The sequence below is a fragment of the Corvus hawaiiensis genome, chromosome 2, assembly GCF_020740725.1.
Source record: "Corvus hawaiiensis isolate bCorHaw1 chromosome 2, bCorHaw1.pri.cur, whole genome shotgun sequence".
NCBI lineage: Eukaryota > Metazoa > Chordata > Aves > Passeriformes > Corvidae > Corvus > Corvus hawaiiensis.
Window position 1 is genome coordinate 31,266,041 of NC_063214.1, and position 25,016 is coordinate 31,291,056.

The 25,016-nt window shown below is 47.5% G+C and overlaps 1 protein-coding gene across 23 annotated transcripts; it reads right to left on the reverse strand.

Annotated features, from left to right (window-relative positions):
- Positions 1 to 1,084: 1,084 nt before the first annotated feature.
- On the reverse strand, positions 1,085 to 23,739 carry ZNF384 (zinc finger protein 384). 23 transcript variants are annotated; one of them, XM_048294114.1, is made up of 13 exons: positions 23,498 to 23,610; positions 23,055 to 23,103; positions 22,217 to 22,373; positions 21,942 to 22,131; positions 19,260 to 19,326; positions 18,869 to 19,109; positions 18,201 to 18,531; positions 13,265 to 13,345; positions 5,968 to 6,192; positions 5,149 to 5,331; positions 4,292 to 4,370; positions 3,295 to 3,453; positions 1,085 to 3,125 (listed from the first exon to the last, which is right to left on the reverse strand). In XM_048294114.1, exons 4-13 carry the CDS (start codon positions 21,992 to 21,994, stop codon positions 2,850 to 2,852), a joined length of 1,695 nt encoding a protein of 564 aa, XP_048150071.1. In that variant the 5' UTR covers positions 21,995 to 22,131; positions 22,217 to 22,373; positions 23,055 to 23,103; positions 23,498 to 23,610; the 3' UTR covers positions 1,085 to 2,849. The 23 variants fall into 23 exon arrangements, with proteins under 23 accessions (XP_048150071.1, XP_048150070.1, XP_048150068.1 ...); XM_048294113.1 differs by lacking the exons at positions 22,217 to 22,373; positions 23,498 to 23,610 and adding an exon at positions 23,720 to 23,737; XM_048294111.1 differs by lacking the exon at positions 22,217 to 22,373.
- Positions 23,740 to 25,016: the final 1,277 nt, after the last annotated feature.

Sequence of the window (25,016 nt, forward strand, 5' to 3'; positions counted from 1 at the left end):
CCTGGATCTGAACGTAAAAATAACAACTGATACAGTTTGTGGGTGACAGAACTATGGAAGCTGTGAGTAACCTGGTCCATCAGTCAGCCAGGTCCATTCACACTGGCTGGACTTGGACACAGCCCCACGTGAAGCATCCAGGAAGTAAGAACCCAGAGCATACAGTAGAGAAGGGAAAACACTATCATGGAAAGCCGATGGAGACTTTGGATGATCAGACTTCACCAGACAAGCAGCCACTGTGAGCTCCTGTGTAACACTGTGAGAAGAGGGAAAACACAATCTTCTGCAGACTTAAGGCAAAGGGCCAGGGGGACCTCATCCATGGCACTGAGGCTTCAACACCCAATTCCAAAACAAACATTTTTATAAGATACTGAAAAATTTGACAAGATGTAGAAAGAAAAGACAAGAATAATTCACGGGCCAGAGGAAATCCCCTACAGTGGAAGGTTTACAGAATTCTATCTGTTTACCATGTCAAAAAGTGGATTGAGAAGGGACATTAGAGTGTTTAAATGCAAGTCTGAGGGGGAGAAAGTCCCATTCAGGCTCGCTGAATCACAGGGATGGATGTTTCCAGAACTAGTAACCAGAAGCAAAAAGGAAGGAGAAATCTGGCTTAAATATTTAAACAATGAGAACACGAAGCCCTTGCAGCAGGCTACCAATGGATTTTGTGTCCCAGTGCCTCAAAATGAAGCCAATACATTGTCAACACAGTTCAAATACACATTAGTTCTTGGGGCTCAATACAGCCTAAATGGATTGAAATGTCACCTGTGAAATGCAGGAATAAAACCAGACAGGTCCTTCTAGCCTAACCTATGCACCTACCAAACACTCCACCCGTCTGCAGCCAACCCTGGTGACTAAACGCAGAGAAAAAGGTCTCTGCCACAGGCTCCCCGCGTGCAGAGCTCCTCGCTCTCCTCGTGCAAACCACAACGTGCCAAAGGCAGGGATGCGCCGCCCTCGCGCCCGCACAGCCCCTCGGGACTCACAGCAGCCACAGGCTCCTGCAGGGGTTGGGTGCAGGGGGAAGGAACACACGTCACAGGGGCAGGGTGCTCGCAGCAGCACCTTTGAGGAGCCTTTTACACCAATTTATTTCTATACAGGGTGGTTAAAAAAAAAAAAAATAGAAGCCCCTATTGGTTGTTCATACAGAAGTCTGGGATTCTATAGGCTTTGGGTGGGTGACTGATTTTAAAACCCAACAATACATGCTTTTTCCCTTGCCTTCTCATTCTCTTCCAAGTCAGCCTCCATGATCCAAAGAAACTAACAAGTAACACACAAGACTAGCAGTCATGTGGACCAATTTAAAAAAAAAAAAAAAAAAGAGGAAGAAGAATTGAAGACGAAGAGAAAGGGAAAAACAAACGAAGATTGAAAATAAAAATTCGCCAGGATAATGCGTTTTATAAACACAGAGATAGAAACAGTTACAGCAAGGACAGAGCGGGCCAGGGGTGGGGAATAGATATTTATATATATATATATATATATAAATTCAAGGGGCCTTCAGTTTATTCTTGTTGGCTCCCCCTTCTCATTAGATTGGTCTCTCTGTAGGGATCTTCATCCCCTTCTCTCCACTGTCCACCTTTTGGGGATTCTCTCCCATGACCAGGGTCCAGAAGAGGCCACCACTGCCATGTGAGTCCAGCCCGTCTTGGCAAGAGGGAGCCTGGGAGAACACTCTGGCAGGAGATGAGCAGGAGAAGCTAGCCTTTCCCTGCCTCCTGCCAGCTCCTTGAAAAGACTGGTCTATTCCTCCTCCTCTTCCTCCTCCTCCTCTTTCCCTTTGGGAAACTGGGGGCAAGACAGGTATGTGAGTGTCAGAACTGCTGTCATTCCGCCTTTCAGGAAAGGGAATAGAGAAAAGGGTGATGATTATTTTGGCAGTCTCTTACCCTCCCTCCAGTTGCTTTTTGGTTTGTTGTTGATGCCTGCAGGCTTTTCTGAGGAGGTGAGGGGAAAAGCAGGAGGGAGAGGAGGAGGAGTACAAGCTGCTAGGATATCATCCACAACAGGCAGGAAGAGCAATGAGCAGGAACCCACATTCCTACGGGGCCATCGTGCTGCTCAGACAGCTGGGAGAGAGAGGCAGCAGCCAGTTCAGACAGACTCCTCTCTATTGCTCTCCACCAGGGGAGGAGAAAGAATGCAATACTCCACAGCCCTTGGGCAGTGTAGGCACCTGTCCATCCCAGAGAACATGCCTCACCTCTCCCCCCTCCACTGGTCTCACCTTCCACTGGGGAGAAGGTTTCTCCCATCCAGTCCTTGGGGCAGGACGAGCGACCCCTCCTCCCTTTCACAAGCAGGAGGGACAGGAATGGATATTTCTCTCTTGGACACTCAAGGCAATCCTCAAAGAACCCCATCCAGCTGTGAACCCTGCCACATTCTTCTGTGGCCTGCTAAAAACACGTGTCCAAGCCCCTGTACATACAAGGGCCGTCTCTCCATCCCATCCACCATGCGTGCCTCAACACGCAACCCCGCTTCGTACACATCCTACAGTGAGAGAGAAGGCAAAACAGGGGCCTTTCTTTGGGTTTCAAAGGAGGGGCTCTTGCATGAGGAAGTGATCCCAGCACAGGAAAGGGGCTCTTGCACAAGGAAGCATCCTCCTACCAGGCAGGCTGTTGCACAGAAGGAGCACCCCCTTGAGACAGGCTGTTGTTCAAGGGGCTGCCATGAACAGGGTTACACGGCCAGAAGAGGCTGTTGCAGGAGGAGAGGCCGGAAACTGTTGCACGAGGAGGGCCGCTGCACAAGCGGTGCCCCTGGCACAGGCTATGCACAAGAGGCGTTCTGCTCCCTGGGTTGAGGTCTCTCTAGGAGCTGGAGAGGTGCTCCACTTGGATGGCGCTGGTGCTGACAGTGAGGCAGATGTCCTTGTGATGCTCTGAAGTCTTGTAAGGAGTCAGGTCAAAGGAGCACTGGGGGGGAGGGTTGGGTTGGTTAGTGTCTCCAGAAGGGCCCCCTGCTGCCCCCCCGCCCTGCGGCTGGAAGTGCTGCTGCTGCTGCGAGGCCTGGGCTTGTGCCTGAACCACCTGCTGCTGTGGGTCAGGGATGTTGTGTTTCCGCATGTGCTTCATCAGGTACGTCTCCTGCAATGGGAAGAACCGTGTGAGAGGAGGGGACGATGCTCGCAAAGCCAAAGCCAAAGCCAACAGGGAGGGACATGGCAACTCAGGGGACTACTCCTGTTGGATCTAGAGGAGCCGCTCCCTGGGAAGTTTGTCCACTTCTGCTACCCCCAGGGCAGCAAACACTCACCGAGGTGTAGGCCCGGCTGCAGATGGAGCAGGTGTAGACCTTGGCGTGTTTCACCGTGTGCGTAGCCAGGTGTACCTCCAACGAGGCAGCATCCGTGTACGCACGGTGGCAGTTGTGGCACTTGAAAGGTTTGTCTTTGTTGTGCTGCCGTCTGTGGGACTGGGGGGCGGCAGCAGCGGGGAGGAAAGAGAAAGCAAGCATGAGGAAGTGAGTATTAGTACTGGAGACAGCTTTACCTTGGCTTACCCCTTCCAGCCAGGCCCCAAGCTCCCAGCTGCTGAGGAAGGTACACCTGGCTCCCAGCGTAGGGACAGAACTTCCCCCTCCAGCCCACCACACCTTCCCCACACAGGCCCTTTCTTCTCAGGCATACTGTGCATATGAAGAGTAGAGACTTAATGCTCCACAACCCCCATCTTCTTTCCCTGTTTCCATGCAACTCTCAAGTCTTTTCCTGGTCTCTCCTTTTCTGCCCCCCTACACATCTGCTCCCTGCATCTAATACCTTCAGGGCAGGATTTGCTTTAACTGCTTGCAGGTGTTTACAGCTCTTTGCCATTTGGCACACTCTACAGTTCCCCTCCTCCAGGGTACTGCAACAGGACACACCACCTCTGCTTCCCTATATCCCTACCCTTATGCCCTCCATTTCATTGTAAAACAAACAAAAACCCATCCAGATACCCAGACTTTATTGAGTGTTACATTTTGCAAAAGTCTTGCCCCAGCTAAGTTAGAAAACTGCAAAACAGATGGGAGGAATTCATTAAGGTCTCACCGCTTTCAAGTCAAGTTAACAATTTTACAGGATGTGACTGTTTATGTGGCTTCTTTGGGCCACTAGTGCTACAAATCAGGAATCTTTTCCGTGCCCAGGGCTTCAATAACCTTCTGTATTCTTTTACTCTCCTCCCAGCTGCCCCACTTCTTCCATCTCCTCTATCACAGGCACCCATGCCAACCACCACTGGCGAGCAGGACACGCCCAGCCCCTTACCTGCAAGTTGGAAAGCTGGGTGAAAGCCTTTTCACACCCAGGGTGAGCACATTTGTAGGGTCGGTCCCCGGTGTGGATACTGTTGAGGAGGAAGAGCATAAATGGGAGGCAGTGAGCAGGAAGACAGGGCAGACTGCCAGGGCCTGCTGCTGTGAAGGGGATGATGTTGCCTCCAGATGCTGTTCTAGCTGGACAAAGGGAGCTCTGTCCAGCTCCTGTGTCCAGTTAGAAGTTGGAGAGACAGGCAGTCAAGCAGATTTCAGAGAGTGACTAGGACTGAGGAGCAAGAGCTTATGAAGGCCTGGACAGCTCAGAAATGTGTTGGGAAGGGGTCTGGAGTCCAGGCTCCCTGCTCCAAGCTCAGGAGTCCCAAATGACCAAGAGGAGTCTGTTCTCTTGCTTCCACAGTACCAAGAAAGCAGCTCTGTTCCTTCTCAGGGTAGACACTCCAGCACTTTTCCTTTTAAGTAACAGGCTGAGTTTACCTACAGTGTTAATCTGTCCCTGTCCCCCTGCAATGCCAGGAGCAGCTTCCACACACGCAGTCCAACCCCCAGGTGCCAGGCTGGGATCCCCTACAGCCAATGCCTCTCTCTCTATCGCTCTCTCTCTCTGTGCCGCCCACGGTGCAAGACCAAGGATCCCCAGGGACAGCACGTGCCCACCTCAGCCCTGACGTGGTCAGTGTCTCCTGCGCAGCCTCCACTCCGTCCACTCTGGTGGGTCACCTCCTTCTGGGGGTGCAGCCGGCCGCATTCCCCGCCCGCCCCCCGCATGCTTGGCGCGCGTGCTCCAGAGGTGCATGCCGGCAGCGCGGGGGGACCAGGGCCAGGCCCCCAGCCTCCTCTGGCCCTTACCGTGTGTGCTGCTGCAGGTGGGAGAGCTGGCGGAAGGCCTTCTGGCAGTAGCGGCAGGTGTAGGGCTTGGCCCCCGAGTGGATGCGGAGGTGCTGGGCCAGGTAGGATGTGTTGGCGAAGCTCTTGGAGCAGTGAGGACACTTGTGCGGCTTGACAATCGCCGTGTGGAGCTTGGAGTGGATCCTGCCGAAGAGGAGGAGGAGCAGCAGCAGTTGGACATGACCGCCATCTGGCTAGTGCTGATGGAATGAGGGCACAAAGGGGGTGGGACAGCACCACGCTATCTGCTACATGAAGGAACTCCAAACACAGCATGAGCTCTCTTGGTCTCAAACTGTGCTCCGCTTGGATTCAAGAGACCATGGTCTGTCTGCACCGGGGAAGGATCCAGAGAGAGGAACTATAGAGCTTGGACTGAGGGGCATTGGCAGAGCTGTGTGTGGGAAGCCTACGGCTGAAATAGCAGGGGGGCTGCAAGCCTGGACTTGAGATGTTTGGCAGAACTACGCTGGGGTGACAGGGAACAGTCCTCCTATGGCCACTCTACTCTCACACTGACACAACCAGCCCTACCTCCTGTCAGAAAGCATCACTCCACTGCGAATGCCTCTCCGGCTGAGCAGCGCACCCAGCCCCTCACAGCCAGGGACCAGTCTCATGTGCCAGATACCGCTACTGCCAGTCTGACGTGTACGAGACCTGACCAGCCTGTGAAAACCAGCCAGGTCTCCCCAGGCAGTTGCCCACTGAGGTGCTCACAGCATGCTGGGATGACGGCAACATGCAGTGCGGAGGGCCCCAGCCTCCTCTGGCCCTTACCGTGTGTGCTGCTGCAGGTGGGAGAGCTGGCGGAAGGCCTTCTGGCAGTAGCTGCACGTGTAGGGCTTGGCCCCTGAGTGGATGCGAATGTGCTGGGCCAGGTAGGAGCTGTTGGCGAAGCTCTTGGAGCAGTGAGGACACTTGTGTGGCTTTGTCTCCGTATGGGACTTGGAGTGGATCTGCATCTCCGACTTGGAGTAGAAGGTCAGCGAACACATCCGGCACCTGGGACCGGGGCGAGGGGAAGAGACAGCGTCACATGGGGGTAAGCCCCAGTATGGATCAGCTCTAACTGCATGGGATATTCCACACTGAGTGAAGAAGGGGTGTTTTCCTACTCTGTGGTGCTGGGGAGGTTTCACCTGGGACACTGCTGGGCTGCGAGTGCTCCAGTCCCAGGGGGACAAATTTAAACTGGGAGCTGGTGTAACAGACCAAACAATACTTCACAGCCAGACAAGTAAAGGTGTTGGAAGAAACCAATTGGCTTGCAAGAGAGACAGGGCAGCACTTTGGAAATTTTCTGACAGCAATCCTAAGGGGACAGGAATAATTCCCAGACAAAACCCCCACTTTGTTAGTCTATGATTTATTTCGGTCAAAAAAACCTTGGAAAACCTGGAAATCCCAGGTTATAGTTCATACTGAAGTTAATTCCATGTGCTGTGAAGTCTGTGAGAGCAGTTATGGCCAAATCCACTTAACTCTGCTCCCATTTTTGGCAAAGACACTCAAATATCTAGGATACAAAATGCTGAGAATAACAGCAGTGCTGCTTTCTTAGCGGGTCTCACCAAGATACTCTGGATATCAAATGTGGTATTTCATTGGTCTAGTGGGCTTTCATCATTTCAGTCTTACTGATGTGATGTAAAATTTTTTGTCTGGGCGTTTGGATCCATCTGTTCCCATAATGATCAGAAGTGTATTTGTTAACACACAGACTCTTTGAACAAGAAGAAGCAGTTGGCATCACTCTGCTATGGATGCTGCTGTTAAAAACTGTTCCTCTACCACACCACCAGGCTGTTAAGAGAAGCTCATACTGTTTTACAATTCAAGATGGTAAAAGCTTTTGTGGTTGATAATTTGACAGAGAGATAGAAGCTGCATCCAAGTTACTAAACTTATTTCCCCCACCCCTCCAAATGTGTGTCAACCAAGGGGCAGAGTTAAGGTTTATCGGAATTTCGGCTTTTCATTTGCATTAAAGACAAAATTGAACCTCCACATGTAACTTCCAGGGTCACATTTGAGAGAAGAAATGCCATCCAGAGGAAGTCTGGTTAACACGAATTCAACCTTCACAGTGGTTTTGTCTGGGAATTTCCTGGAGTTTTATAGTGTTTACAAAACTGCTCAGCACCAGAAGTCTCTACAGGTATTACAAGCCACAGAGAGCTGATCCTGCTCCTCCCCATATCTATCTCCTCTCAGGAGGATACTTCATTACATCTACTGTTGTGACTCTGTTGGAGCCAGAAGCTTTATGATGTGTGCAGTCTGATTAGCATATGTCATGTAAGCAGTATTTATCCAGCACCTACCTTAACTTCCACAGGCCCTTCCGAGCCACAGCTTGATTCCAAGCCATATAGCTGGAAGCCATGCCTCCCTAGCAAGTGCTCTAACACACACCTGTTGTAACATGTCCCTCCTCTCCACCTCTGGTCTTTTACATTCATTATCATCTCTAACGGTTGTTCCCACGTGTTCTACCTTCATCTTTCTCTTAATCCATTTTAATTGCAAGCCCTAACAGAACATGCAAACTAAGTACATCCTTACATAAATCCCTCCTCACACACCAATCCCTTCTGGAATCAAGAAACAGAAGCAATTTGGCTGTTTATCCCTACATCTATTAAAGATAAAAGGAGTAAAAAGGAACATCAGCATCACCTTTTAAAAAAAAGTAGCTCTTGGTTTATAAACCAAACTATATCAAGTTGCAGTTTGCTCCAGACTTGCCAAAATGCTAGACTTGAATACAGCATATGTATTTTGCAGTAATCAAGTCATACTTAGAGGATGAGGACTGTGTATCCTTAAAAGCACCAATGTTAGAAATACAATTTGAGGTGAATAGTGAACTGAAAAATTCCTTTGAGTCACCAAGTCCAGTTCCCTGCTAATGCAAGCAATTACAGCATAATCCCATGCTTGACTTTTAAGCAAGCTCCTTCTCAGCAGATGCTGACTTCCATTACTCTCAATTGAACCCCGTTCCACAACATCAGCCCTCTGAAAAGGAACCATTCAATTGAGAACAAGCTCCCAGTGTGATGCTGTGCTAATATGGTTCACCAAAACAAACGGGAATAGCAGGTATCCTTTTTGTATACAGGAGGGGAGCAACTGCTCTTGCCAACAGCATGCCTCATTCTGAAGTCCATGTCCTCAACGATTACTGAAAAACTCACACAAACTTAAAGAATGATGGCATGTGGAAAACTGGCTTTGCAGGAAAGATTCATTGACTCCAGTGAATCTAGGTTTGGAGTAAAGCTTAAAGATAACTTGGTCAATATCCAAATAAATCTACATAGGGAGAAAAACATCAGTTACTAGGGGCTTATTTTATGAACAAAAAAAGATATAATGAGAAACAACAACTGACACTAGAAGTGAAAAAAAAGAGGAAACAGGCCTTTTCCAACCATGAGAATAATGCATCTTTGGAACAATGCTCGGAGGCTACAACATGGTCTCAATCATTTGGCCCCTACAATCAATATTTTGAGAATCCAGCTACCTTTCTGAGAGAAATATCCTTCTAAGGGTTTTGCTCTAGTTTAATCTCTTCTGTGCTGTACACAGGACACTGTATTTTAAATAGTTTGTTCTGTTCTAAAAAATTAATGAACTTTACCATGCTGTCAAGTCTAAGTAGTCCCATGCATTAAATCTATAGTGCCATAAAGCCATCTACTTTATCTTCTGTAACTTCTGTGCACCCTTTCCTTTATTTATTTTCTTTGCCAGCTATCTGCCTTCAGGTCAGAAATTCTCTACAATAAACTTCAATGAAGAGAAACAGACTGCATGTCCTTTTCTATCTTCAAAATAAAATTATAAAGAAGTTGTTTCAAAACCTTACCAGCACTTGTGTGACAATGATAAACCTGATTGTTAGAAAAAACAGGCCTCAACACCAATAACAAAAGCCCCCCAAAACTCCAACCCCCTTAAAACCCCCAAAATCAAAATAAAAACCCCAAACAAACAAACCAACCAACCAATCCCTGTTGTCTGAATTTAGCAGTTATAGACATTCTGATACTGTTTTTCAAACAACATTTAGAATGAAAATCTTGCAAGGACTCATTTTCTAATCATCTAATTAGCATCAACCCTGAGAGAGCAAGACTGTTATGCAGCATTAACAAATTCATGAGCCTTATGAGTTAAAAAAAGCCCTGGAATATAACAGAAAGCTGCATTTCAGAATTTTTTATTGTGTGGTATCAGGCTTTTTCAAGGGAACAAATGATCCATTTAATTAAGGGCTTCACATTCTGCCTCAGACAACATCAAATATTAAAGGGGAAGATGCAATCAGCCCTCTAGTGGGCAAATGTGGATTCAAAAAAATGTTAAATCTATATGGATAATGAGAACATCCCATCTGACAATTGCAGCATTTCAGTATTCTACTTCAGTGAAATTCTGGCTGGGGAGAGGAAAAGTAGGGAGTGCTCTTTGCTAAGCATGAATGAAACACTCTATGAAGTAATTGATTTCTATCCCCCCTCTGTTTAATATCCATTTTTAATAGTCTCCCCACTGTGCTTCTAAACTACCCCTCCTTTGGCTGCATTCTTTCTGACAGCAAGTAACAGAAATGACTGCAGCATTCCCATTGACGGTGTGACACAACATCCCCTGCAGCTGCTTGTTATGGCTCTGGAAATTCAGACAGCCTTGGAGAAAATATCCTTAATAACACAGAGGTTCATATCAACAGTTAAATTAGCACTCAGCCATATGCCAGAGATCAAAAGTAACCCCTTCCAATGCTTACAATGCTTTCTTTTTATAGGAAATAAAGACATTCAGAAAATGTTCATGTTAGACAGAGACGCTCTGAAAAATCATGAAATGCCAGTAAAAGGTGGATGTGCAATTCTAATTCTACTCCCATATGAAAGTCATCACAATGAGTCATAAACAAAATGATGCTTATAGCAACTACACTACAACTCTGTGGCACACAGCGCTGTATTTTTTTCCACTTTTCATGGAATGTTCCGCCTCATTCATCAGATGCTGTTAGGAGATAAAATACCATCTGAAACACCAGCTCATAGTAAAAATTGCCTAACATGGATGAACAGCCTTTTTCAATCAAGTGCTTAATTAATCAGTATCACAGTAGTGAAAACTATGTAAGCTTTTACATGGCTCTGAGAATTCAAATTCCTAGTATCTACTGAGAGTAGACTTACAAGTTAGTTGAGTCCTTGCTCCTTCTGTTAGGCTACAAATAGAAGTTAGACTATGAGTTTATTAAAATAAAAATCAAAACTGGAAGGTCTGAAGTTAAACTAGATTTAGGCTGTCAGAGTCAGCAGTTCATTTAGCAAGGAAGGAAATGTCCTGCCTTTGCAATGCAGAGTTAATGAAGTAACTAATGCAAGCATAGCATAATAATGGATGCACAGTTCATGATAAATGCTAACTTGACCCTTGCATTCCCTCAGTTTTTTTAAGCTGAAGTTAAAACACTTTCTTGTTAATATTTTGTAAGAGGCAGGGAAAGGAGACAAAACTAACATCCAAGATACACAGGTACACTTGGGCAACACCTAAATAAAGCCAGCAAGTATGAAGATGCCAAATGAAGGCACGGGAATTGTACCTCTGTTTCCACACTGGCACACCCAGCATCAGCTCCTGTTCAAAAGCCAACACTGTGCTTCCACTGAACAATTTACACTACTGGTGTGTGTAACAAATCTATCCACTATGGTCAGAGATCTTGGTCAACTTATTTCCACAGTCCTTCAGTTACCTGGTGGCTTGATAAGGCTGCAGAAAAGCATAGTCTCATATACTGGCAAGGCAGAGAGAAGTTTTAAATGCCATCATCATATGGCACTTTCCCAGTTCACAGATTTGAGAACATCCCTGAATTTTGTCCATTTTTCCAAATGACCTTAAAAATACTTGATCCAGAATTTTGTGGTATTTCAGCATACTTCACAAGTTGCCTGTCTTCTTTTAATGACTCTATCGTTTATGCTTTCAACAGTTGCACCTTAACCTTTTCTGTCATACTCTCGCACTGGGAGCTTTCATGATGTCACTTAATTCCTAAAAGTCTTTTTCACAGTCATTGCTTTCCAGGATACTGTTCCTCCCCTCTCCTTATCTTTAGATCAGAGACATTCAATAGTCTAACAAGACACTTCTGTCTGATAATGTGTCCCATTGTGTCCAAACATCTGGACCTCAATCCCTGGCTGCTTGAGACGTCACGCCGTCCCAAAAGGTTAAGTCTTCCATGGGACTGTATTAAAATATATTTTGTCTGAACAATCGACCACATAAAGATCCCCTTTTTTTACAGCTATCCACCAGCATTGCTTTTATCTTTAGGTTATCAGCCATGACTTTCTGTTGACCTACAAATCACTGAACATCAGGCCTAAGACACTGTCTGCCAATTTTTGAAATCAGTCACCATTAGCATAAAAGACCAACAAAACAATAAAACACAATAAGGTGCTTCCTAGTATGGTGATAACATGCAAGAGCTAAAATTAAAAGAATACAGAAGCCCCATTAGAAAGCACTAGGAAATTTGGAAACACCAGGATTAAGGTCATCCATGTCACCATAATTTGGCTCTGCAATGCAGGTGTGTTCTGATAGAGCCTTATCGACTGTTTCCACAGAATTGCACTCTTATTTTGTTACACAGACATACTTAACAAGCAAATGTGGAGTTTTTTCTATCACCACTCTGGACAGCCATAAACCTTGTCAACCACATGCAATTCCAACCTCGTGAAGCAGAATCACTCTTCTCTTGTACCCACCACAAAAAGATCAGTGCTCCATAAGCACTCATCTATCCCCACAATGTCCCTGTTTTATTTTTTGTAAGGGAAAGGAATCACAAAAGACAGAGTGAAACACAGTAAGAGAGACATATTCACTAATTCCAAGTGGCCAAACTGATATCTGTGACCCCTTTTTTTCCTTTGAAGGAAAATTCCTATCACATACATTCATATCACTGCTCCTATAGATGTCTATGCCACTGCTATGAGATGCAACACTTCTGCAAAGCAAAGCAGGGTCTGACCCCTGACAGAGGACTATTCAGTGATACTTGAGATTATGCTTTTGGGAACACCAAATGTTAATTATTGCAGGGTAACTCTCTGTGGTCATTTGTAGCCTGAGACAAATGCAAATCCACTGAAGATTTGACCTAATTCATACTTGCACACACTTCAAGGCAAGATTATCTGTAAGGCTGTATGATACCACAGCAATCTGTGGCAGAGGCAAGTGTAATCAGCAGTTCTTCGTACCAGCAAATGCCTTCCCCAGATCATCCTCCTCAATTCCACAATCCCATGTCAATGCATTTTATTTTCTTTTGACAGAACATTCCTTTCAGGTTGAGCAAACATGCAGGACTCTGACAGGCTATCATGTACCAATAACTAACTAATCAAGGATGGTATCAGAGGGCATTGACTCAATAGGGCCAAATTAAGGTGTGATCAGGTAAGAGGCTCAAAAAATAGTTTTGAAGTTCCCTCTCTCCCAAGCTGAAATTGTAACTGTTCCACTTATTCCCTTGCACACACTCATTTCCATTGACAAGTAACATGCCAAAACTAGAATTTGTGACTGAAGAACTTCTCCTGTCAATTCCTTCTGTTTGGCACTATGAAGAACTGCCAAGGGAAAGCACATACATGCACACACACACAGTTACAGTATCTCACCAGAAGGGAGAGAACTTACCATAACACAAGTTTTTACCTCATTATACTCTGAGGCATGTGGCCAATCTGATTGTCATTTTCTAACCTCCAAGCACTGCATTTATGTACAAAGCAAGGATTATGTGTACAAACTGCATGTGTATGTGTATATGTAAATGTGCATGTGCAACTGTCTTCCTTAGAGTTCTGAGATCATAAGCCAATTCCAACCAATCTGGAAAAGGGGTAAGGATCTTAAAAGTCAATACAAGTCTCAAAAATATGCAGCTGAGGAAAGAAGAGAGACTCTCTTGGAGTCCTCTGCTGAGGGAAAGGGCTAATAAGCTCACCCTTGATTAGACATCAGAGAATCCACACAGGAGAGAGCCGCTGGAAACCAGGCATCATTAGTTCCGCTGCTCACGGAACTACTTGTTAAAAAAAGCAAACAGAAATTCCAACGTGTGGCATCATACTGACACCCACGTTGATCATCAGCAATCTTAAAATCCATTGCACAGACCTCTGCCACTGCAGCTAAGATGATAAATGACAGCAACAATTCTTTGTCACCTTTTTCTAGCCTAAGAGGGAGATGAGGTTCTTTGCCAGAGGAGGTCACATTCTTGTGCTGACATCAAAGACATGGCAAAATTTAGAAACACTGGGTTTAATATTTCTAGGCTTTGGAGGGAATGTGGTCAAACTTTCTGCCTGACACTTCAAACTTAATTCACCCTTTGCCCTTAGCCTTCTAGCCCAGAGCAATCCCCTCTCCTGCACCAAAGCCCAGACCCAAGCTTTTTACCCATGTACCCCAGCCTCTCGATCCTCTACTGCAGGGGCTCTTCCCTATTTCATTCCCTCAATCACCTATCTCCTCTCCCCCATGCTTCTGTTTGTTGGTGTACATCCCATACCCTTGTCCCTCTCTGTTCTGCCATTTCTAGGTATCTCATTTTCCAGTACCTAGCAGGTCTGGTTCTTTCCTCCTCCCCTCAGTCTTGGCCATTTACAGCTTATTCCTGTGCTAGCTCTCCCATCTCTCCCTTGCAAAGAGGCTCCCCATCATATCTGCTGCTGCATTCCCTAGTTTGTAGGCTCTTGTCTTTTCTCTCCTCCTTTCTAATTCCCATCTCAACCAAGTTTCCAGATTTACTCAACACAAACAGCTCCAGTCCCTGCACATACCTCATTCTCATCCCTACCACATTTGAACCAGCAGTGTCTTCTCATGCCTTGCTTTTGTGCCCATCAGAAAGGGAGGTTACTGTCCACACTGAGCACTGAAGATTCCTTCCAAAACAGAAGGAGGAGCAGCTGTGCCGGAAGGAAAAGCATGCTTGGCCCTTCAGTGCAGCTCTGTAAGATGCTTAGAGGTGCCAAGAGAGCAGATACATAGTCCAGCCTCACACAGAAACTGAAAGAAGTTAGGGTGTGTTTGTCTCCTCTCTGTGGAGATGGGATTGCCTGTGCCTGGAGTCGTGCAAGCCTCAAGAAACAGCAAAGAGAATACAACCTTCACTTATTTCAACCACCAAACTATAAATCATCTCAGAGCATGCTCAACAGATTTTTTCTAAGCTCAAAACAGGCCAAATTCAACAATAGTTTCACAGACATATGTGGCTTACAAAAGCCATAGCCACCACATTACAAATCAATTCAAAACTATGGGAAGTTCACCGAACAGCAATGCTAAATCCAGTACAGGTCAGAAAAAACAGGCTCAAAACAAGACATGTCTCAGAAGATGCTCACCTGCTGTATTCAAACCACTGGTTCCCCTCGTGTAGGTAATTTGCTCCCTAATGAGGGTCTCCATCCAGGTTCCTCACCTTCTACAGCTCAATTTCATAAGGCTTCTGTTCACTTTGCACCCTGGATTCATCTCAGAAGTTTCCTATGTCCCTCAGCTGCTTATTGTCTCCCAACCTCCCTGCTGTTCCCCAGTGAAAGTAGGGAAACCTCAAAACTAGAAGTTGAGAAAACAGAGGTTGTTGATTACACTATGACAGCAAGGCCCTTCTCAAACCTACGACCTTTCTGTTGGTATCCGAGGCTCCAGAGCACAGCTTGCAAAACCATTCCAGACTACAAATCGGTATTCATCCTAGATTTTGCTTAACACCAGAACCTAGCAATGCCTATACTATCTCTTACGAAGAAACTACTTAGACAACTGTCAAGAAAAAGAGAACTGATGATCTGAGCCAGAGCAGCTGAACGACTTCATCAGTCTTGTCCACTGATCACATCACACCACAGACTTCTAAAAGTGCACATGTACAGGCACCACACCAGGACTAAACAACAATCCTACTGTATCCATGACCTGTTTGCTACCTTTTCCTCAGCACCTTTTAAAGCACTGGGATTCACAGTGCCAGCATCTTTCTAGAAAGACTCTTGATGCTGATCTCATTTTCCAAAGAAAAAGCAAGTTCTACAAAGATGTCAGGGAAGATTAACAAAGAGCTGATGATGAATCCAGACACAACTGAAGTGACATTACTCATAAAGGAAAATCCTTCACAGGACTGGGTTAGATGCTGTCCCCTGCAGGTGCAAGCACTCTTCCAGTAGCGCAACGCAAAGCACCAAGGACTCTGCCAGACTAATCCTAAGGACAGGCATCGAAGAGCTGTAAGTATTGCCATCGTTAGCAAAAACCGCACACCTTTTCTTACAGAAAAACCCCTAGTCATAAAGATTCTTGCACCACTTCCACAGCAGCCTACTAATTCACTTCTAGAGATGATACAGCATCAAAACAGCTGCCATTTGCTGGAGAAAGCATCTCTACATTTAGTAGAGAATGGGATGAGCTGTAATATATGTATCAAGGTTTGTGCTTCAACTCCTTCCACATCTGCCTAGCTATGCTGCTCATTCAAGGCCTTACTCTATCACCACACTAGGAGTCAGGAATTACCAATATTAGCCACCTGCCCAGACACTCAAGACAAGAGAGTTCACAGCACTCAAAAAGAAAGCTTAAAAATATAATTAAATTTGACAGAATAATCCCAGGCTTTAGGAACTGGGTATTAAAAAAAAAAAAAAAAAAAAAAATCAAAAAAAAAAAAAAAAAAAAAAAATCACACTGATCAATATAGTACAACTCCTTCCAGGAATCTGAGTAGATTATTCTCAGCATCTCATCATGGGAATCAGTGAAATCATACAAACGTAGTCATATGAATGCCACAGCCAACTCCTCCTCCAGCCTGAGAAAGAAGCAGGAGTAGATGAACCTCACCCACAGCCTTAATTTAGCTAGCATATGTCTGCATACTGTAGTGACGGGAACTACTGAAATCATCCTCTAGAATACAGAAGGATCCCAGTATTCCTCAAAGTTTTAACTTGCGAGTCTATTCATATGCATATTATAGAGAAACGATTTTACTATGTTTCACAAAGGTTTTCTCTCCCACAGCTCCAAGAGAAGGTAACGCTTTCCTGTGTTTTTCCAACAATCATTTTTAGTTCCAAACTTGCAAATGAAATGCATCATCCAAAGAGCAGATCTCAAGGAGGGCAGGAGCACTCCTTGGTGGTCTTCAATAAATCTCAATTTAGCTCTCTCACACCTTAGCACTGCTCAGAGGGAAGGCCTGCTTGGGATGGGGGCTGGAGGAAGAGGTACCACACTCGGACTAAACATAAAAGAAATCTTAAAAATAAAGAAATTACATGTCCTCAGATATATACTCATCTGTTTTTTCCCTGCAAAGCCTTTTTCATGAGCTGTTACACAGACTATGCGTGTTCATAAAGTTTCTGCTGAGTCACTCCACCTGGTCCTGGGCATTTTTTTTCCAAACTTACAAGTAAACAAGGAGCTATAATTAAAGCCCTGGTTCAGCTTTAATTCTAGTGTTCACTGCCAATTGTGTCCCCTGTAAATACATATTTAACAACCTAATTAGCAACCCAGACTGTAAGCAGCTTGAGTAGTGTGGAACTGTGGCTATGGCCCAAAATAAATGGTGGGATTACAAATAGCAAGCTACCTAACACTCCCACCCTTCCTCACCATACGCTGATTATATTTTCAAAGTGGAAGAACTGGGACATTGGCTAAGATAAAAAGGCTGATCCAAGCTCTAGTTTTGTACCCATTTAACCATGTTGATTAAATATGTAAGTATTTAAAAAATGCTATAGTTAAAAGTGAAAAAATGCCTGAGGTGGGTGCACAGATGCTGTGTAGATGCCTTCATATTCCTATGGCTTAATTCCAGAAAGATAACTCAATCTGTACCAAAACAAAGAGTATCTAGGATGATAAAGAGAAAACTGTTTGAGATGGGATCCTGGGCACATTGCAGGGAAGTGAGAAGACCTAGGGACCATTTTCTGTTTCTGTTTCAATTTGGTTACTACTTCGCTTCTTATTTATCTTAATCATCCATCAGAAACACCTATCACTGAATCACCCATAAGTGCTCCTGCTTCCCACTGAAGACAGACCATCACATTTACTCCCTACCGCTTTCTGCTCTGTCTGGTTCCCACCTTTTCTGAAACACCCACACTGTTTATCCTCTGGTTCAAGTATCCCCTCCTAGCTTATCTCCCTCCTCCCCATCACTCGTAAACTCAAGCCACATCCCTCCAAACTCAGAAACCCAACCTCAGGGCTCAGAACTCTCCTCCCTCTTATCTGACACACTTAGGGTTCAGAAACACCCTTATATTTAATTCAGAAAGACAATTTTTTTCCTTGTTTTATTTGGAGTGCTGAAATAGGAGGAGATCACATGGGGCAATACACACAGGAGCAAACACTATCACCACAGTTCACTTCCTGCTCTATGTGTCTCCAGTTTGTAGTCTTTACACTGGACAGACTGGAGTCCTAACTGAGGAGCACCCAGGTACACCAGGGCTCTCAGCTACACCAGAAGTGCTCCAGCTGCACCAGACAGCACTGCACTCTGCAGTGCACCAGCCATACTACCTGGCCGTGACATCAAGGATATAGTTTAGCCCCCAATAACATCCTGGTCATTAACTAACCTAGTAACATTAACAACTATATATTCAGGAAATCAAGACTGTCCACTAAAAGGAAATCCTTAGTTTTGGGTCAACCCATCAGTAAATATTCCTGACCAGAAAGAAAACTCAACTCTTTCTGCAGCTCTAAGATTCTCTACTCAGGGACTTTCTAGGAACAAGGCAGAGATCTTCTCCTCCCCATGTAACCCTCTGAAGGGTTAAATACACCCCCATCCCCATGCAATGTTACAGTAAAGGTTTAACCACACTCCCCACCTGTATGTCTTGCCATCCTTGTGCTGGTCCTCATCATCCTCGTTTGTCAGCACAAAGGGGTCACTCATCTCTGGCAGCCCTGACTCCTGCAATCGTTTCTTCTTCCGGCCCCGGGGTGGTTTGGGGGCAACTCCCCCACCCCCGCCACCCCCTCCACCTTCAGTGAGGGTGGTTGTCCCTTTCTTGGACAGGTCTGGAACCACCTGCAGGGCTGCCTGGGAGCCAGGGGGTAGCGCAGAGACAATCATGGGAGCTGAGATGGGAAAGGTTTGGGCAGAGGCGGCTGTGGTCACCAGAGAACCTGACGGGGAAGTTATCACCAGACCAGGACCTGCGAACAAAGGAAGGTGGAGGAAGTCAGTTTTTACATCTCCAATTATGCTCAACCTCCTTATCCGACAGAAGCACCTACTTTTGGCTACAACACAAGCAGAAGGGTAGCTTCCCCTCCCAAGGTATTCCCAGTCTCCACTGCTGGAAGTCAAACTTCCATAAAGAGGGGAGACGCATGGGGTGCCTAGAGATTCACAGTGAAACCATGCCAAGGCAGTCCACACTATCAGTAAGGCTAGGAATAATCTACAGGCCAATAAGGATTCACCAGGATCTCGTGTTCCCCCATCCCAGAGTGCCCTTTGTACGTTGCTGAAGCCTTCGGAGTACCCTACCTGCTGTCATGAGCCCAGCAGACTGCACTGGTACCACAGTGATGTTCTGAGTCACAGGGGCTTGGCTGTGTGGTGTCAGCTGCTCTGGCTTGGTGTCCGAGTCCATGGAGATACCAGTGGGCAGGGCCACAGAGGTGGGGACCGTCAGCAAGGCAGGGTAGTGGGGGGGAGCCAGGCTGCAGCCCTTCTCTGTGGGCAGTAGCTGCTCCTTCATCTTGTTAATAAACATGGTGTTCTCAATCTAAATGGGGGGGGGAAGGACAGGTTTTAGCATACCCTGGCACAGCTTTGCCCAGCATTTGGCTGAGCAAGAAGTGCAACAGAAGCACTCATCATGCATGAACTTCTAACAGGAAGCAGGACCAACGTAACAGAGGTTGGAACATCTTACCTGTCCCGAGACGGTGGGCACTGCTGGCCAGAAGTACGGGGAGGAGTTGAAATGAGATTCTTCCATCCTAGCTGGGCACAGGGGGCAGGAAGAAGGGGGGAGGGAAGAGGAATGGAGGATAAGGAAGACAGACAGACACACACACACAAAAAACCCATTAAACCCAAGAGACTCCAACATGGAACTGACTCAGTCTATTGCTGTGACAGTTCCTTAATCTCCCCTGTCTTTCTTGAGCAACTTCTCCCCCCTTTTGAGCTATCTGCCCAAATAAAAAAAAATTATTTTCAGTGGAAAATGTTATTCCCATGGGCTTGGGTCCATCTGAAATGCCTCTGTCCTGGTAGTCCTCCATGCAAAGAACAGGACTGACTAGAAACCCAGAACACATCCAAATTTTCCCAATTATCATCCACCCAAGTACATGGCATAAATGAAGTCTGTGCATCTGCAACCAGGCAAATACAGATGAAAACTGTTTTTCAGCATCACAGACAGTCTGACCCCACAAGCAGTGAAAATTTTGGACTTTGCCTGTCCCTCCACCCCAGCTCAACACTAAGGACCCAGATGCAGCAAAGGGACATTAGCATTATGTTACACAGGAAGAAAGACAGGCAGAGAGAGTGAAATAGACTTGCCCAAGATAACAGACAGCCACAGCAGACCAAGAAGTCAAACTTAGGGCTCCTAACTTCCTGCTGCCCATCCAAGCCCCACTCTTGAAATAAACACAGAAATATCACTCAGTATTCCTGCTCTCCTCCAATGAGACTAAGCAGTAGGAAAATAACCTGATTCCCCTGCTCCTGAGATACCCTGTTTAAGCAAGATCATGTCACGGCTCTCTATTGCCCATTTCCTTCCTATCTTTGGGACAAGATTCTGTAGGACTCTGTCCCCAGCCAAGTGCCCACTGCTCCATCTCAACCCTCCATGCTTTCAGAGGATCAGTTAGACACCAAAAGACAGTCTCTTGTTCTCCTTGGAAACACCTGACTGAAGAAGCACTTTCCTTTCTAATCCTTACATTCCTCTGTGTAATAGCATTAGTGGACAAAATTTGTTACACTTGCAAAAAAGCTATTCAAAACCTAAAGAAATTAACAAACCAATATTTTCTGAAGCAGAAGATACATCTATTCCTAGACAAATATGGCAAAAGGGGTAGGTAAAAACTATGCGCAGAATACATCTGGCAGAGAGCGCAACCACTGTAGGTTTCTCCTGCAGCTGCCTGCAAACTGTCCCAGTCCTATTCCTGTTATGGTCTGTCAGCAGTCTAATTAATTAAACAGTATTTTTTCTGAAGGGTCTATCTCAATAAGCAGGGAAGCTCAGAGGCATGCCCCCAGTAGCACAAAACACCTACATTACATAAGTATATCAGGACAGAATACATACATGTGGAATTGCTGTGCGTGAGCCAAAATGCGAAGATAATTTTCCTCTATGTGGAGAAGCAGTATTTAAATGAACCAAATTACCTGATAATTTTGGTTTTATGAATTGCTCATGCAACAGCAAGGCCAAGTATTCCTGCCTCACTCACTCACTGCAAATCAACCAATAAACACACTTAAGGATAAATTATTTACCTTACGCTGGTGGCATGCAGTCAGACTGCTCGCTGCCTGACTGAATTACTCTGGATTTACACTGCTGTGATTCAATCAGAGGCTGATGGGGCAAGACTCTTACCTTCCTTCCTCTGCTTTCTTTTCTGAGCCAAATTAATTATTAAGTACACTGCCCACAGCACAGCTCTATGCAGGTAACGCCTAATTACACGACTTTTTTCTTCCACAGGGTGGGCACACATGAAGAGATAACACATCCTTCACAATTGAGCACCACCTGAATCAAGAAGGGTATTTTGTTTGGAATTTCCAAGTTTGGGGGGTTTTGCTTGGTTTTGGTTTTGTTTTTAAAATAAATAAGCCCTTATTTGCTTAGCTTCCACATCAAAACCACCAAAGTGGACCTGACTCTCCAAAAACATAAAGTCTCATATAATAATCAGATGCATTTCCCAAAGAAACTTTGTAGTTGTCCAAGACTCCCTTGGATGCAACTGCAAACTTCAGGAGTTTAACAGAAAAGTGCCAATTTAAGCAAAAATCTCACAACAGCTTTCTTATTTAAAGAGAACAAGTAATGAAAAGCAAGTCCATTTCCAGATTCCAAAATCCAGACTAGCAGAGGCCAGGACATTCAGTGTTTGCCTGTCTCCATCTAGTCTTCCACCAGAACTCCACAGAGAACCTAACTTTTGTTTGCTCAGTTTACAAAGTGTGCAACTCAAAATACGGCTCTTACTGGTTCTTCAAAGGATGGCTACACTGATTTCATTAAACTCCCTTAGAATCCACCTCCCCATCCAAAAATCTTCACGCTTGAGCGTATTATCAGGCCTCAAACTTCTGGCTTGAAAGGCTGGAGTGTGATGGAGTTATAAGAATGTGGAGGAAAAGGAGAAATGGTGTAAAAGTTGAAGCTTTCATGCAATTTAACTAGCAAGCCAGTCTTCCAAAGGCAGAAAACAAAGGTAAGATTCCTCCACCAACCTACTGTCCTAGTACCCACAGCTGTCCCTCCCCTACCCCATTTTTAGGCTAAAAGGGTATTTTGAAAACATGCACCCCTATTGGCAGCCCCCACTCAGATGCTGCTCACACTTACTTTACCAGAACTCTGCACGTAACCCTTCCAATTGCTCTATAACTACCAGACATGGGCTGGAGCTTCAACCCTGTACCACAGCACGTTCCCACTGCAGTGCCTTCATCATCCCAGCTTCCACAAACAGGCCAGAGATGGGACCTTCTTCCTATTCACCAGTCTAGTATCAGACAGATGTCAACGTACCCTCCTGATATAAACCAAAAACACTTTCTATGTACAGGCCACAAAGGTACATACACCAAATAAACAACCGAGTGAACCAGAGAACTCACAAGGGACAAGGGATCTGGAGTTTAGATCTCACAAGAGTACTTCACAGAATCATATACTTAACATGCTGGATTTATACTTCTTGGCAGGTCATCACTTTAATCATAAACAGACAGATAAAAGCATGTGCAAGTACACGGTGAGGTAGAGGCTGTGTTTCTGGAAGGCACAATCAAGGTTGGATATGCAGGTATTTATTCAGAGATTGACTTTTAACACGGGTTTCTTTATTCTCCAGATGCCTGGCTTTTATTTCCTATTCGGCACGGAGCTTTCAGTCAACAAAAGGCCCTGAGTGTAATACTCGGGAACAATTTGCACGGTTGTTTTATGTCTGCCCAAGATCTTTGTTCAATCACAAGGAGCTTTTAGGCTTAATTGCTGCAAAATACTAAGGATGCTGAAAGCCACACAGGCTGTTAGATCAAAAGCAAAAATGCTTCCACGGAACTCATAAGCACCAAAAAGTTCAAACGCTGCTACACCTTTAGAATAAGCGCATTTGAACACACATCAGGAATATCCCGAATGTACCGGACAAAGTCCTGAATCCCAAACCCGCACGTCGGAGATAGAACTTTGGTGCCGTTCCCCGACACTTGTGTAGCCTCCACCCCGACCGGGCGAGCCTCTGTTGGAACAGGTGCCTGGAAGAGGGCATATCCTGCCTCTCAGTTCCTTCCAGGCGGTCAATCCCTTCTCCCGCACCCTGGAGCTCAAACGCCTCCAAGCCCCCAATTCCGGGACCCGCGGCCCATCCCATCTCCTCCCACACCGCGGCAGCCCCCGGGGCGGGGGGGGGGGGGGGGGGTCACTCACGCAGCTCCGGGAGCTCCTTACCCCTCTCACTCTCCCTCCTCTTGCATTTCTCCTCCTTCCAGGGCCGGCTCTGCAAACAAACCGCCTCGGTTACCGGGGCGCCCGGGGCCCCGCATGGCAGCGGGCAGCGCTCCGCGGGGCCCGCGGGCCGGGGCACCCCGGGCATGTGCCGGGCAGCCGCTCCTCGCAGGGCCCGGACCCACCTCCCCCCGCGACGGCCGAGGGCGGGGCCGGCCCGGAGCGCGGCTCCCCCGTGGCGGAGCCCCCGACACCGGGACAGACGGGCGGACGGACAGACAGACAGACAGCCCGCCCTCCTCCATTTCCGCTTCCGGATCGCCCCGGCCCCGGAAGTCCCGCTGCCCGGCCCCCTGCCTGCGGCCCCGCCGCCCCGCACATTACCGGGCTCCCCCCCAGCGGCGGCCCCAGCCCGGCTCCGGCGGCGGCGGCGGCGGCCTCCTCACCGGAAAGACAGCGGGGAGGAGCTTCCGGGTCAGGGGGCGGGGCGCGCCTCGGCGCTTCCGGGTCGCCGAGAGGAGCGGAACGGCGTCATCAGCGGTTTCGCTTGAAAACGGGGCGGCGGAGCGGCGGCGGCGGCGGCGGCGGCCGGGGGCAGGCTCCCTTGGTCGGGGGCACCGGCGAGGTCGCCGCGGCCGGAGGTCGGGGTCGGGCGCGCGCGCGCTTACCGGAAGCGCGGAGGGCGCCGGCGCGCGGGGAAGCCCGGGCTGGCGGAAGGGCGGAAGTGGCTGTGGCGGGCGGGGGGCGGGCGGGCGCGCGGCGTCCCCGAGCCCCGCCGGCAGGGCCGCTTCCGGCCTCGCGGCGTCACGTGACGTGAGCGGGCGGGGGGAGAGGCGGGCGCCCTCATGAATATTCATGACCCTCCGTGAATAATAATTCGGCCGCCGCCGCCTCTGGGTCAGCGCGGGATGGGGCTGCCGGCGGAGCGCCTGGGACGGTCCCGGCCCGCCGGGGTGAGCCAGGGGGGTTGTCCCAAAGTTTGGCTGCGAGCGCCTGGGACGGTCCCAGCCTGTGCTGGCTCGAGCGTTTCCTGGCACGCTGTTAAGCATGTTTGTCCTGCTAACCCAACAGAGGGGACTGCCCGCAAGCTGGTTCTGTGCCAGATGGGCAAACTGGACCATCTCATTCGCTGTCGGGAACGGGAGGGCAAGGCCAGGCGTGGAGGGGAACAGGGCAACCCTCTTCCCGCAGTGGGCAGCCGGAGGCTCCACGTAACCTCACCCAAACAGCAATTGTTCTATTCGTAAGCGTTCACAACTTGACCCCAGAGGGGGCTGCAGCTCACCCTCGTTCTCAGTCATTGAGAATGCAGTTTCACAGATTCAGCCCACCCAAGTTTTGTCTGGCAGCCTCCCGCTGCCTCCCGTGCGCTGGCACTGCCGGGCGCGTTGCTGTGCAGCGGGAGAAGCAGCAGGCAGTCACTTCCTTGAGCCTCGGGCACCGTGCGGGAGAAGGCAGGAGGCTGTTCCTGGCAGGAAACATCCCGGAGCCGCTCCACCAGATCGCTAGGCCGGGCTGGCTGGTCACCCCCACACCAAACTGCAGGCACCCCACGAAATCAGCGCGCCGCGGTGGCTGTTGCTGCTCTGCTCTGTCTTAGACACTTCAGGTGGAAAAGGACTTTAGGATAAGATACGCTTCGTTCCGCTACTCGTAGCAGGGTTAACTTTGGCGCTGGGCCCACCTCCCAGGTCAAGTTAGGTTACCTTCTTCACCTGTGGTGTTGCGCACCGGGCGTTTGGCTGAGCTGTTTCAGTGCTCTGACTTGAGAGAAATCTCTTTTTTTAATTGTTGCATGAGTTTGCTGCCAGCTTGGCATGCTGGAACAGCTTTCCAGAGCCAGCATGAGTAAGAGGGTGGGACCAGGGAGAGCACAAGTACAGCAGCCAGCGGTTAGATTGGCTCGGGCGATCGTGCAACCGCAACATCCGGAGCAGTGGGCAGAGGGAAATCTCCCGGCGGCTG

Excerpts from the sequence above, each read along its gene's own strand:
- ZNF384 (XM_048294113.1), bottom strand. The coding sequence starts at position 21,994 with ATGTCTGGTAGTTATAGAGCAATTGGAAGGGTTACGTGCAGAGTTCTG. Across the intron at positions 13,346-18,200 it reads AAGGATGGCAAGACATACAG|TAGTTCCGTGAGCAGCGGAA; the intron begins GTGGGGAGTGTG and ends TTTTTTAACAAG. Across the intron at positions 5,332-5,967 it reads CACCTGCAGCAGCACACACG|GATCCACTCCAAGCTCCACA; the intron begins GTAAGGGCCAGA and ends CCTCTTCGGCAG.